Source organism: Acanthopagrus latus, chromosome 1, assembly GCF_904848185.1.
Source record: "Acanthopagrus latus isolate v.2019 chromosome 1, fAcaLat1.1, whole genome shotgun sequence".
Taxonomy (NCBI): Eukaryota; Metazoa; Chordata; class Actinopteri; order Spariformes; family Sparidae; genus Acanthopagrus; species Acanthopagrus latus.
Window position 1 is genome coordinate 2,998,256 of NC_051039.1, and position 14,054 is coordinate 3,012,309.

General features: G+C 41.3%; 2 protein-coding genes across 7 annotated transcripts in view; both read left to right on the top strand.

The window, feature by feature from the left end:
- The window catches only part of LOC119018895 (B-cell receptor CD22-like), a 40,240-nt gene that overhangs the window by 20,214 nt on the left and 5,972 nt on the right, over positions 1 to 14,054 (top strand). For 2 of the 6 annotated variants that reach the window (XM_037096933.1, XM_037096941.1), the window contains exons 1-8: positions 6,760 to 6,893; positions 8,559 to 8,624; positions 10,895 to 11,251; positions 11,377 to 11,601; positions 11,735 to 12,088; positions 12,218 to 12,436; positions 12,570 to 12,926; positions 13,159 to 13,386. In XM_037096933.1, coding sequence (XP_036952828.1) covers positions 6,839 to 6,893; positions 8,559 to 8,624; positions 10,895 to 11,251; positions 11,377 to 11,601; positions 11,735 to 12,088; positions 12,218 to 12,436; positions 12,570 to 12,926; positions 13,159 to 13,386 — 1,861 coding nt within the window. In that variant the 5' untranslated portion in view covers positions 6,760 to 6,838. Of the gene's footprint in view, positions 1 to 4,160; positions 4,431 to 6,759; positions 6,894 to 8,558; positions 8,625 to 10,894; positions 11,252 to 11,376; positions 11,602 to 11,734; positions 12,089 to 12,217; positions 12,437 to 12,569; positions 12,927 to 13,158; positions 13,387 to 13,766; positions 14,037 to 14,054 lie in introns of those variants that run through there. The other 4 variants (XM_037096915.1, XM_037096926.1, XM_037096949.1 and 1 more) reach the window with 4 other exon arrangements.
- On the top strand, positions 357 to 6,578 carry LOC119019057 (B-cell receptor CD22-like). The gene is made up of 9 exons (XM_037097271.1): positions 357 to 508; positions 947 to 1,303; positions 1,421 to 1,639; positions 1,773 to 2,129; positions 2,362 to 2,589; positions 4,666 to 4,926; positions 5,045 to 5,132; positions 5,222 to 5,288; positions 5,470 to 6,578. The coding sequence occupies exons 1-9, from the start codon at positions 454 to 456 to the stop codon at positions 5,545 to 5,547; spliced, it is 1,710 nt and encodes a 569-aa protein (XP_036953166.1). The 5' UTR covers positions 357 to 453; the 3' UTR covers positions 5,548 to 6,578.

Here is a 14,054-nt window from a genome sequence, read left to right on the forward strand (position 1 = left end):
TTGAACTATTCCTCACACATTCTGATGAATGTCTGGTTTAGGCTTTCTAATTTAATCACAGCTCAGATTAAAATCAAAGCTGACTGAATCTTTGCTCTTCTACTGGTTCACTTTTAGAGCAATATCACATTTATTTTTCAGTGTGATGATACGTCCACGTTTTTGAATGCATCGAGTTTTAAAGTAACAGTAAGAATCATTTCTTCATTTCATCTTGAGGGTTCACAAGGGTCCGTCTCTTTATGCATACTAATAATGTAAAGAGGAAGGAAACCAGCCAGTTAACAGTGCAATGTCTATTTAAGACATGTGAAACAACCAGAGAGAGACAAGCTGTCTTCAAATCCCACATCTTCCCTTTTTGATGTAGAAGTGTTCAGTAAGATGAGCTGACATTTAGTATTATTTATGTATGTGATCGACCCGCTGATTTAACAGACGTGAGGAGAAGCGATGAGTTTAACAGCAGCAGCGAGTGTATTTGTCGTCATCCTTCTGTCTGTACAAGGTACTGTACATCTACATTTATACTGTAAGACAGGAAGCACACTTTGGAAATTCAGAGGAAGTGGGTTTTTAAGTTAATTCATAGAATTGCTCCACAGCTCTCCAGAGTGTTTGAGTGTCGTTCAGCTCATCATTGTTTGAGTTTAGTCTCAGGGCTCTCATCTGCCTCGTTATAAGTACAGAAGTATTTAGCTGCTAAAGAGACAGATATTTCCTCCAGTAGCTCTGTCTTTGTTCCTCTTTAAAATAGGTCTGTTTGTGTTTTCTGTTAAATTTGGTCACACCTCAGAGTTCTGCCAAGTTTGCTAATGCTCCCCAACCAGAAAACACATGATGGATGGACGGCATGAGAGCCACAGACTGAAGCTCCTCCACTACAGTGACAATCTGTCCTGTGTTTCGAGTCTGATTGTAGTTTCTGATGTTCTGTGTGTTACAGTGATACAGGGTCAGGATGGCTGGGGAGTGACTTACAGCTCTACTGAGATCTGTGCCTTCAAAGGATCAACAGTGGAAATAAGATGCACCTACAGATATCCATCCAGAAAATATGGCCGTGATGCTGAAGTTAACGAAACATTCTGGTTTACTAAACTGAGTGGAAATCAACCTGTGGATCTGAGAACAGACTCAGATTATCAAGATCGTGTTGAGTACAGTTGTTCTGAGAAGAGCTGCAGTCTGAGAATCAGAGACCTGAGAGAGAGCGACTCAGCTGAGTACAAGTTCATGTTCATAACAAACCAACCAGATGGGAGATATACTGGTTCACCTGGAGTCACTTTGAGGATCACAGGTAACAATTTAGTTATTTAAAAATGTTCAACAGCTAGACAACAATAATATAAATGTGTTGTGGGTGTTTGTTGACAGTTTGTCTAAAATAACATTCTTGTTCCTTCTTCACATCCAGATCTCCAGGTGAAGGTGAACTCATCCTCAGATTCTAGCTGGAGAGACCTGAAGTGTCACAGCAGTTGTCGTCTACCTGATCGTTCTTCCTACATCTGGTACGAGAGTGGAGAGAAAATTCAGTCACAAACATCTTCAACTTATTCAGTCTACTTTAATTCTACAGACAGTTATTCCTGTGCTGTTGAAGGACGTGAGGATTTCCCCTCTCCTCCAGTGTGTGAGTTTACTACACTAACATAACACCATCTGATGGAGTCTGATAACTACATGTATTTTAACATGAAGACCTTCATTGTGACTCTTCATCAACTCTGGTTTAAAAATGATCAGAACTTTGTTTTATCTTTCAGGTGTTGATGGTCAAACCTGCAACAGAGTGATTTACACTGACAGAAGCATCTGTGCCTCCAAAGGATCATCAGTGAACATTTCTTGCTTGTTCAACAGTCCTGAATCTATCACATCCAAATTCTGGTTCAGTCCTGATCATAGTTATCAGTGGCAGAGTCCTTCACAGCCTGAGGACCTTAGTGTAGATTCCCAGTTTGCAGGTATTGTTCACGTCTTTGAATCAGAGACAGGACGCTCCACTCTGAGAATCACTGACCTGACAGAGAGTGATTCAGCTCGGTATCACTTTAAATTCAATACAACAAGCAGCTTTGAGTGGAGGAGTAGTTTACCTGGTACAACTCTGACTGTCACAGGTACTGATGAACACACACTGATGTAAAACATCAACATAGTACATTTAGAAACAGTGAAGATGTTGAAAATGATGGATCATCATGAGTTTGTGTAATAATTACTGTTGTGTTGGCACTAATGTTCACTGCTAGTTGTAGGAATAGTAAGTGTTGTGTTGTCGTGTGTGTACATCTATCAGTGATTTCTGTTAGAACCAGTGATAATAATATTGTTTCTTGTTCTCATATCCAGCTCTGCAGGTGCAGGTGACCAGAATAACAGTCCACCAGTCTTATACTGAGGCAGAGCTGAAGTGTCACAGCAGCTGCAGTCCAGCTGCTCGTCTTTCCTACGTCTGGTTCAAGAATGGACAGAAAGTCACAGGGGTGGAGACATCTTCTTTTAAAGGCCGGGTTTATCCTGGAGACATCATCTCTTGTGCTTTGAAAGGACATGAGAACTACGGCTCTCCTCCAGTCTGTGAGTTTGATCCACTGTATCAGGATAAATCACACTGGCTAAAGACTGCAGACAAGACATGTGCAAAGTACTAAAAGTACAAAGATACAACTCAATCACAACAGTCAACTGTCTGTGGTACAACATTCTAATTTTTCAATGACACATGTTCATATCTTCTACATTTACATTTACACTTAGGGCATTATGCAGACACTTTTTTCCAAAGTGTCTTACAATAAGTACATTTGTCACAAGAGCGAAACCATGACCTATCACCATTGACAGACTAAAAAGAAATATAGAATCAATTGTCAAGCCGTCATTTGTGATGATTGAAGTGCTAACAGTACAAACATATAAGTATATGTATTTTGGGGGGGCGGGAAGGAGGGAGTCATGCTACGCGAGGTCGAGGCGGGGGGAGTCATGCTATGCGAGGTCGAGGTGAGTTGTCAAGCCCTCATCTGTGATGATTGAAGTCCTAACAGAACAAACATAGAAGTATATGTATTTTTGAGGGGCGGGGGGAGAGAGTCATTCTAGGCGAGGTCGCCGCGGAGGGAGAGAGTCATGCTATGTGAGGTCGAGGCGGGGGGAGTCATGCTATGTGAGGTCGAGGTGAGTTGTCAAGCCGTCATTTGTGATGATTGAAGTGCTAACAGAACAAACATAGAAGTATATGTATTTTTGAGGGGCGGGGGGAGGTAGTCATGCTATGCGAGGTCGCAGCGGAGGGAGGGAGTCATGCTATGCGAGGTCGAGGCAGAGGGAGGGAGTCATGCTATGTGAGGTCGAGGCAGAGGGAGGGAGTCATGCTATGCGAGGTCGAGGCATTGGGAGGGAGTCATGCTATGCGAGGTCGAGGCGGGGGGAGGGAGTCATGCTATGTGAGGTCGAGGCGGGGGGAGGGAGTCATGCTATGTGAGGTTGAGGTGAAGCCTGAACATATGAGTCTTGAGTCTTTTGCGGAAGATAGAGAGTGATTCCGCTGTCCTGACCCACCACTGAGGTGCCAAAACAGAGAAAAGCTGTGACTTGACTGAGCAGGCTTTGTTTGCTCTGAGTAATGGGGGTACCAGTCAGCCAGCTGATATAGATCAGCCAAGAGGGAGCTGCAGTAGTCCAGACAGGAGATGACCAGTGCTTGGACCAAGAGTTGTGTGGCGTTTTGTGAGGAAAGACCGGATATAGTGAATGGTGAAAACAGAAGTGATACTAATACTGAGCATTGAGGGACACCAATTTCCAGAAAGCAGGGTTTTGGAGCCATTCCATGTGACCTGAAAGGTGCGAGTTGTCAGGGTTGATGTGAACCATGTTAGAGCAGACTCAGCAATGCCATGTTCAGCCAAAGTGGAGAGGAGGGTTTGGTGATTGACTGTGTCACCAGTACTTCAAGTTCGGTACTGGTGGAGAATGTCTGATAGCAGAGATGTGTCGCCGATGAAATATTCTCCAGATTGATGTCCTGACTGTAGCTCATGGCTACAATCGGAGGTGGACAACAAGTTACTTTGACTGTAATACTAGATCTACAATTCCCTCTTACTCACCAGCAGTAATTTCACAGCTTCTGTTTCCTTCTCCAGATGGTCCAAGACTTCCCTCTGTGTCAGTGAGTCCCTCTGCTGAGATAGTGGAGGGCAGTTCAGTGACTCTGACCTGTAGCAGTGATGCTAACCCAGCAGCTAATTACACCTGGTACAAGGAGAATGGAGATCCAGACCTTCAACCTCTCAGTAAAGATCCACAGCTTGTCTTCAGGTCCTTCCGGTTCTCTGACTCTGGAGAGTATTACTGTACAGCTGAGAACCAGCTGGGGAGGAGGACGTCTGAATACATCTGTATTGATATGACATGTGAGTGAAACAGTTCATTTAAAAATAAGAGATTAAATCTGTCCAGTCTTTGCAGGAGAAGATGTTACTGTCATGTCTGCGTTCTTGTGCTTCACATTCTCAGTCTGCTGTAATTCACTGAGCAGCTCCAGGAGACTTGAGGAGTTTGATGCTGTTCTGGGACTCAGATTCAAACAGTGCTACACATACTGTCATTGTAACACACACTTAACCTTTTCTCTTAATACATCTCCAGATGCTCCAAGACTTCCCTCTGTGTCAGTGAGTCCCTCTGCTGAGATGACGGAGGGCGCTTCAGTGAATCTGACCTGTAGCAGTGATGCTAACCCAGCAGCTAATTACACCTGGTACAAGGAGAATGAAGACTCACCAAAAGCATCAGGACAGATCTTCACCATCACTGACATCAGAGCTGAACACAGTGGGAATTATTACTGTGAAGCCCAGAACACAAGAGGACGTCATAACTCCACCTTACAGCTGATTGTTGTGGCAGGTGAGACACTAATTGGTTGATTAACAGACAATAACACCTGGGACACTGATTAATGAATCAAACCCTGCTAGTGAGGTCCACTACAGTCTATCTAATAACTGTCTATCTCAATTTCCAGGGAGTTTAACAATGATGATAAATATCATCAGGTTGATTCTGGTGGTTCTGGTGTCGGTTCTGCTGCTTCTGTTTTGTCTGTGGATGAGGTGAAACTACAAACATTAACTGATCTGTTACTTAGAGTGGGTTAGGTGTGTTTAATGAACATTTGTGTTTGTTTGTCGATTTCCCTCAGGAAGAAGAAAACTCTGAGCTCCACCACTGAACCAAATGAGCCCACAGAGACTGTGGAGATGAGAGAGGTATTGGACCACAGTGACGACAAATCAGCACATTTACTGTCGATGTTTTTATAACAAAGATCAAGTTAAAGACACAGTTCTGCTTTAAACATGTCTGAGTTTGTTGTCATTTAAAATCTAATTGTGTCCACGTTCCATTTCTGAGGCCTTTGACTCTCATCTTGTTGTCTCTCCCCATCAGCTGGAGTCTGATCCTGATTACACCAACATCTCACCTTTGAAGAGAGAAACTGCAGCATGTGGCAGAAGTTCTGAGTAGCATGCAGCTTTATGTTTACCTGTGCAGGTACATTACATATGTCAAGGATTATACTTGGTTTGCAACATGCTACTTTATCTTTTAATGCTTTTAATATAACATTTTATTCTAATGCAGTAACTTGTTTTGAAGAAATACTGATTGTTCTATCACATCACAGCTGTCCTGGCAGAGAAAGACATGTGGAACAGGAAGCACAGTATCTCACAGCATGTACATTATATATTAAACACACTGACATGTAACATGAGCCCAGCTCTGTCACACTCTGTAGCTGTAACATGCTCAAAGTTCTGCAGTGGCTGATTGAAATAAACATCCAGCTTCCAACAACTCTGTAGTTTGAACATCATGCCAGTTCCCTCTCTGTGCTGCAGAGGGCGACAGTGTGCAGAAAGTTTTGGATTTCAGTTTTAAACTTCTAAACTAAACACTTTTTGTGTTTAGTCTTCAGAATAAAGGTTTTATTCAACAATAATGGACACAAATACAATGTAACTCAGTTTGTTTTCTCTTAATTGTTTCTCACTTTCTTATTATTTGTCCACTGATAAAACTGAATGTAATAAACTTTGATGTTCACCCTGAAACAACAAAGAACACACCTAACACCACAACATTCACACAGTTTGTATCTTAACTATTCCTCACACGCTCTGATTAATGTCTTCGTTTAGGCTTTTTTAATTTATCAAAGCTCAGATTAAAATCAAGGCTGACTGAACCTTTGCTGTTCTGCTGCTTCACCTTTGAAACAATATCACATTTAGTGTTCAGTTTGCTGATACGTCCACGTTTTTGAATGCATCGTTTGTAAAACAATAAAGAGTCTTAACTTCACTTCATCCTGAGAGTTTAACACAACTACACTGACCAGAGTTGGATGCATGTGTGAGTTCCCGCGATAATTACATAATCAAACACAACCCCAGTTATAGGTGTGTAGTAAACACAACAACAACATGTGTTACCAACCGAAGGATTAGAAGAAGTGCTTGGATCTGTCTCTTTTTTTTTTTTTTTTTTTTTTTTTTTTTTTTTTGTGGCGCTGTTGTAGAGACAGAGGGTTTTATTATGAAAGGTAACCAGACGTTATTGGTGTTGTTGTTGTGTGACTTCTGGTCTGCTCTGTGCTGAATGTGGCTGACTTCAGCATCCGGCAGCAGAAGTGAAACCGATCAGCTCTGCTCCCGCGACGGAGCGGAACCGGACCGGACATGGATCTGGTGGATGATCAGTACTTCTCGTGTATGTGATCGACCTGCTGATTTAACAGACGTGAGGAGAAGCGATGCGTTTAAGAGCAGCAGCGAGTGGATTTGTTGTCGCCCTTCTGTCTGTACAAGGTACTGTACGTCTATATTTATACTGTAAGACAGTTAGCATGGTGGGTTTAATAGTAAAGACATGACGTGTGATGTCGTCATTCACTTCTCTCTTTGTGTTGAAGTCGTTACAGGACATGAACACTGGGTTTGAAGAGAATATGTAACTTGAAAATCGATGCTTGTATGGAAGTTCATAGTTCATATAGACTTGCAGTGTCTTTCAGCTCATTTATTTTTGTTTTTGATAACTTTAATGTGTTAGTTCACTCTCAGTGTTCTCATCAGCCTCGTTTCCTGCAGCAGCCTGACCACAGGAAGATAAGCAACCCGGAGTAGAGCGTAATCTCATGCTTACCAAATAGCACGCAGAGCTCTAGATGTGGTAAAAGTGGCCTTGGTTTTCATTTTTGTTTTCAGCCATACTGTCAGGGCAGTGAGGGATTTTCTTTGGCTCCATTAAATTAGAAAGTCAAATATGTTTGGGACTATGCAACACAAACTACACCTAAACTCTAAATCAGTCACAACAGAGGGCAGACACAGTCTAATGGACCCAAACATCTTGTAACTCCAGGCTGAATTATCTGACTTTCAATGTGATCACTGTCACAGCTGCACCGAGATCAGGCGTCAGAGGAAAGCGCTCACGGGCGGTGACGTGCTTCCTGCTCGTCCTCGTCTTCATCTTCTTATTATGGATTAGACGAGCTGCTCTGCACCACTTTATCTATGTTCACTAATATTCACACTTCAGCCATTTGTTTGATACTAGTTGTACTAGTTGTACAGAGACAAGACAACAGAGGAGGAGAGTTCAAGATTGTATTTAAACTTTGTGCCACATGATGAATACACCTTTTCTGATATATGTTTGTCAGTTGGCAAACTTCATAATAAAGTCTGTAAATAAACTGATGTGCTAGCACCAATAAAAAGCTTTTGTCAGAGGTCACAGTGTGACAGCGAGCATGTTAGCTTGCCAATGTTAGCTTTAAGCTCAAAGTGTGCTGTGCCATCGCCTTCATATGCCGCCAGCTCTACCTCTGTGGCTCCTTTGATTGACACCCACATCTTCTTCAGAGCCCCAGACAGGAGGCTGTGATGTGCGAGAAGCCGACCACACCTTAAAATCTGCTCCCCACACTGATTCAAACGTCTCCATTAAACACAATCGGTTCTAACTTACAGAGGTAAAACACACAGGCGGCAGCTGTCAGGCGACAGCAGTGGTGAACAATTTACAACTTGGCTTTCTAAACAAGATTTCAAAATACTGAAAACAAAACTGTTTATTAGAAATTATCACTTTCAGTCCTGCCGAGACCACAGTGCTTTATTATTGGCCCAGTTATTACAAGAACTGGGTCGTTTCCTGAAATTGTCTTCTCAGTGTGACAGACCAGGCCACAGAATGAGTCCCTCCTTAATTTCCATGAACTATATTTTAAGAAGTCAGTGCCTGATTTGCAAAACAAAACTGTCAGAATCATTTCTTCATTTCAACTTCGTGACTTACTGGCATCTGTCTGTTCATGCATATTAATGACGTAAAGAGGAAGGAAGCCAGGCTGTCATTTAACACTTCGACAAGACGCACTGTCTTCAGATACCACATCCTCCCTTTTCTATTCAGCTATTCTGTTTCGTAAGATTTACTGTATTTCTCATGAATGCGATCGACAGGAGGAGAAGCTATGAGATTAACAGCAGCAGCGAGTGGATTTGTTGTCTTCCTCCTCTCTGTACCAGGTACTGTACTTCTTCATTTATACTATAAGACAGGTCATACTCCCTAGAAATGTACACAAAGTTTTTTTAAGTTAATAAAAAGATTTGATGTTGGATTTGATGAGCTGCAATCCCTGTACCACAGGACCCTCTTTTCTTTTTACACCTTAACATTATAAACTTTATAAACTGCACCACTTAAGAAAGTAATCTGGATGGATTAATTGAGTTTATGTACATTAACAATAGAAGTATCAGCTTGTTTTATAGAATTCATCCCTTGGTGAAACTTCTTACATCTCTAAAGTCCTCCAAACACAACTTTGACAAGTTCATCTAGGGGCCAGTGGCTTTGCGATGGCATAATTACTACAGAAAATACAAATTATATAACATGAGTCAGTTTAACGTCGAGATAAAAGGCTTACTGATGAACTACTTAGTATTCATAATCAGACTCCAACTAGCATTCAGACGTGGATTTTCAGTTGACAAGTGTGTGATATTCGATCTGAACTGAACTCTTTTCACCTTCTTTTCAACCAGTTAACACACAGTCACAATGACAACAACCTGTCACCCAACAATCTGAGTAATACTGTTGATAGTTTGTACATTGACATTGGCAGTAGACTCCAAAAAGAGCATTTGTCTCCCTCTGTGCATTTCTTTTTGCAGAAGAAGCTCCCGATGAGATTAGCGGAGTGTTACAGTAAACTGCAGACCAGATATCTCTGAAAATGTCACATATTCAGTGCCAGATGCTGCAAGTTGTCCAGACGTTTGAAACCACAAGTCAGATGTTTGATCAATGATCTGATGCAGTTAACCTTTACCTCGTCCACAGCTACACATTTGTGCGCAGTAGTTTAGGTCTGTTTGTGTTATCTACATGTCACAGTCGATCCCCAAGCCTCTGTGTTCTGCTTTCTCTACAGTTTCCCTTCACACTCTGCTGCAGCCTGACCACAGAAAGTTAAGCAACCAAGCAAACAAAAGTCTAATATTAAACCTTCGGCTTAAGTACAGTTTCAGTACCTGCTATTTCCTTCCTGCACCCGCTGAGTGATGTCCTGCCTCAGATTAAAGATATGATATGTAGGAATTCTGTATCAAGGGTGCAATATGTAAGAATTGGTAACCTTGAATTTGTACAACCAGAAAATAGGGGTAACATATCACCAGAGTAACTGCGAACTGCTGCTAACTGTATCCTTTTTTTAAAAAAATACATCCATGAATGTAGCTTGCTAGCTCAGTTAGCTGTGGGGCTAGCCAGATTATATGGGGAGTGTTTGTGTTTACACTGATTGCACGAGCTTTGAATTGATAGGAGACAGATGCTAGCTGGTTAGCATGCTAGCCTTAGTAGCTTTATCTTCAACACAGTACATAGACGTCTTTGACAAAATGTCAAAATTGTTATTTATATAATTTTAGTTAATCTTTGATGTTTTATACTAAAATGCTTAAATTTCACACCTTTCAATGCCTGAAAACACCTCAGTCTTTGTTCAATATTTTGATGATGATTTGATGATTAATGTTGCCAGACAAATTCACAAATGTACTCATAGTGAGGGTCCATTTTATCAGGACACAGTTACTACTTCAGGGTTAAGGAAGTCAGCTGATAAGACTAAATTTTAGGTATATAAAACTTTAAAACATTACCTTGTTTGTGAACATTTGTCCTTGCATTATGTCAGATTTTCATAAGCAGCGATAGTTGTTTAATTTTGTGTACACCACCTCTGCCAATCACTGCTGCAGTCAGGTTGATCAACAGGAATGAAGATAAATCCACTTTGTGATTAAAAAAAAATGTAAAAGTAATCTCCGAGCTCTCCTCTTGTCGGGGAACAGCTCTGGATCAGAGCAGAAGCCGATGTGACTGTATATCTCTCAGGTCTGAGAGAGCTGAGCGGTGGCTGCTCCCCACAAAACAGTCAGCAAATATCTTAGCTAGATAGCTGTGAAAATTACATATTGTACACAACTCACAACTTGATATAAAGTATATACTAATTCTCAAAACATTAGAATGTATAACAAAAACAGCTGATGCAGAAAATGGCTTAAGCTCAGTTCTAGTTAAAATCACAGAGAATAGAGTAACACAGTGAGTGAGTTTTTCTTAAGTTTGCTTATGCTTGCTCTCCGTAAATATGCGTGTACTAAAAGATTATCTTTGCCTCACACTGACTTAAAGAGATGAAACTACAGATGAAACCTTTTTCCTGATGATGTTTTGAGTCTGACTGTAGTTTCTGATGTTCTCTGTGTTACAGTGATACAGGGTCAGTATGGCTGGGGAGTGACTTACAGCTCTACTGAGATCTGTGCTGTAAAAGGATCAACAGTGGACATGAGCTGCACCTACACATACCCATCCTGGACATATGGTGGAGATACCAGAGTTAAAGAAACAATCTGGTTTACTAAACTGAGTGGAAATCAACCTTTGGATATGAAAGCAGATTCAGATTATCAAAATCGTGTTGAGTACAGTTGTTCTGAGAAGAGCTGCAGTCTGAGAATCAGAGACCTGAGAGAGAGCGACTCAGCTGAGTACAAGTTCAGGTTCATAACAAACCAACCTGATGGGAGATATACTGGTTCACCTGGAGTCACTTTGAGGGTCACAGGTAACATTTTCATTCATATTTTTATTATTTCCAAATGTTCAATATCTGAAGAACAATAATATAAATGTGTTGTGTTTGTATGTCAACAGTTTGTCTAAAATAACTTTCTTGTTCCTTCTTCACAGATCCAGATCTTCAGGTGCAGGTGAGCAGATCCTCATATTCTGGCTGGAGAGACCTGAAGTGTCACAGCAGTTGTCGTCTACCTGATCGTTCTTCCTACATCTGGTACAGAAATGGACAGAAAATTCCATCACAAACATCTTCTACTTATTCAAACTTCTTTAATTATGCAGACAGTATTTCCTGTGCTGTTGAAGGACATGAGGATTTCCCCTCTCCTCCAGTGTGTGAGTTTACTACACTAACATAACACCATCTGATGGAGTCTGATAACTACATGGATTTTAATATGGAGACCTTCATTGTGACTCTTCATCAACTCTGGTTTAAAAATGATCAGAACTTTGTTTTATCTTTCAGGTGTTGATGGTCAAACCTGCAACAGAGTGATTTACACTGACAGAAGCATCTGTGCCTTCAAAGGCTCATCAGTGGACATTTCTTGTACTTACAGCAGTTACGACACCGTCAGGTCTAAATTCTGGTTCAGTCCTGAACGTTCTCATCAGTGGCAGAGTCCTTCACAGCCTGAGGACCTTAGTGACTCCCAGTTTGCAGGTCGAGTTCAGGTCCTTGAAGGATGGAGAGGACGCTCCACTCTGAGAATCACTGACCTGACAGAGAGTGATTCAGCTGAGTACAAGTTCATGTTCATAACAAACCAACCAGGTGGGAGATATACTGGTTCACCTGGAGTCACTTTGAGGGTCACAGGTAAGAATTTCATGCATATTTGAATTATTTCCAAATGTTCAACATCTGAAGAACAATAATATGAATGTGTTGTGTTTGTATGTCAACAGTTTGTCTAAAATAACATTCTTGTTCCTTCTTCGCATCCAGATCTTCAGGTGCAGGTGAGCAGATCCTTATATTATGGCTGGAGAGACCTGAAGTGTCACAGCAGTTGTCGTCTACCTGATCGTTCTTCCTACATCTGGTACAGAAATGGACAGAAAATTCCATCACAAACATCTTCTACTTATTCAGTCGACTTTAATTATGCAGACAGTTATTCCTGTGCTGTTGAAGGACATGAGGATTTCCCCTCTCCTCCAGTGTGTGAGTTTACTACACTAACATAACACCATCTGATGGAGTCTGATAACTACATGGATTTTAATATGGAGACCTTCATTGTGACTCTTCATCAACTCTGGTTTAAAAATGATCAGAACTTTGTTTTATCTTTCAGGTGTTGATGGTCAAACCTGCAACAGAGTGATTTACACTGACAGAAGCATCTGTGCCTCCAAAGGATCATCAGTGGACATTTCTTGTACTTACAGCAGTGATGAAATTATTAAATCTAAATTCTGGTTCAGTCCTGAACGTTCTCATCAGTGGCAGAGTCCTTCACAGCCTGAGGACCTTAGTGTAGATTCCCAGTTTGCAGGTCGTGTTCAGGTCCTTGAATCAGAGAGAAGACGCCCCACTCTGAGAATCAGAGACCTGACAGAGAGTGATTCAGCTCGGTATCACTTTACATTCAATACAACAGGAAGCTTTGAGTGGAGGAGTAGTTTACCTGGTACAACTCTGACTGTCACAGGTACTGATGAACACACACTGATGTAAAACATCAACATAGTACATTTAGAAACAGTGAAGATGTTGAAAATGATGGATCATCATGAGTTTGTGTAATAATTACTGTTGTGTTGGCACTAATGTTCACTGCTAGTTGTAGGAATAGTAAGTGTTGTGTTGTCGTGTGTGTACATCTATCAGTGATTTCTGTTAGAACCAGTGATAATAATATTGTTTCTTGTTCTCATATCCAGCTCTGCAGGTGCAGGTGACCAGAATAACAGTCCACCAGTCTGATACTGAGGCAGAGCTGAAGTGTCACAGCAGCTGCAGTCCAGCTGCTCGTCTTTCCTACGTCTGGTTCAAGAACAGACAGAAAGTCACAGGGGTGGAGACATCTTCTTTTAAAGGCCGGGTTTATCCTGGAGACATCATCTCTTGTGCTTTGAAAGGACATGAGAACTACGGCTCTCCTCCAGTCTGTGAGTTTGATCCACTGCATCAGGATAAAGACACACTGGCTTCTAAAAGTTGTAGATGCAGCTGGTATAGAAAATTAAACTGCTACAACTAGAAATAATATTCACACTGTCAGAACTCTGCAAACAGGACCTGAACACAACCAGCATGTACAGTATGGATAACGATGTGTAAAGGTTTTGGAAAGTAAACATTTCTAACAGCTTGTTAGTGACTGTTGTTTTTTTTTTTTTTTTAATTAATCTTGTTATTATTGTCAGTTCCCATTATAATGAACAGCTGCTGTGGTAATGGAGACAATCAAAAAGAAACAAAGACAGTTTAGTCCAAATCGTAAGTCTTTGGGACATCTTAAAATAATACATGTTGACATCTCCTCCAGATGCTCCAAGACTTCCCTCTGTGTCAGTGAGTCCCTCTGCTGAGATAGTGGAGGGCAGTTCAGTGACTCTGACCTGTAGCAGTGATGCTAACCCAGCAGCTAATTACACCTGGTACAAGAAGAATGGAGATCCAGACCTTCAACCTCTCAGTAAAGATCCACAACTTGTCTTCAGCTCCATCCAGTCCTCTGACTCTGGACAGTATTACTGTACAGCTGAGAACCAGCTGGGGAGGAGGACGTCTGGATACATCTATATTAATGTCAAATGTGAGTGTTATTTGTAAG

Coding starts and splice junctions, on each gene's coding strand:
- LOC119019057 (XM_037097271.1), top strand. CDS start 454: ATGAGTTTAACAGCAGCAGCGAGTGTATTTGTCGTCATCCTTCTGTCT. Junction 1,304..1,420: donor AGTCACTTTGAGGATCACAG/GTAACAATTTAG, acceptor CTTCACATCCAG/ATCTCCAGGTGAAGGTGAAC. Junction 1,640..1,772: donor TTTCCCCTCTCCTCCAGTGT/GTGAGTTTACTA, acceptor TTTATCTTTCAG/GTGTTGATGGTCAAACCTGC.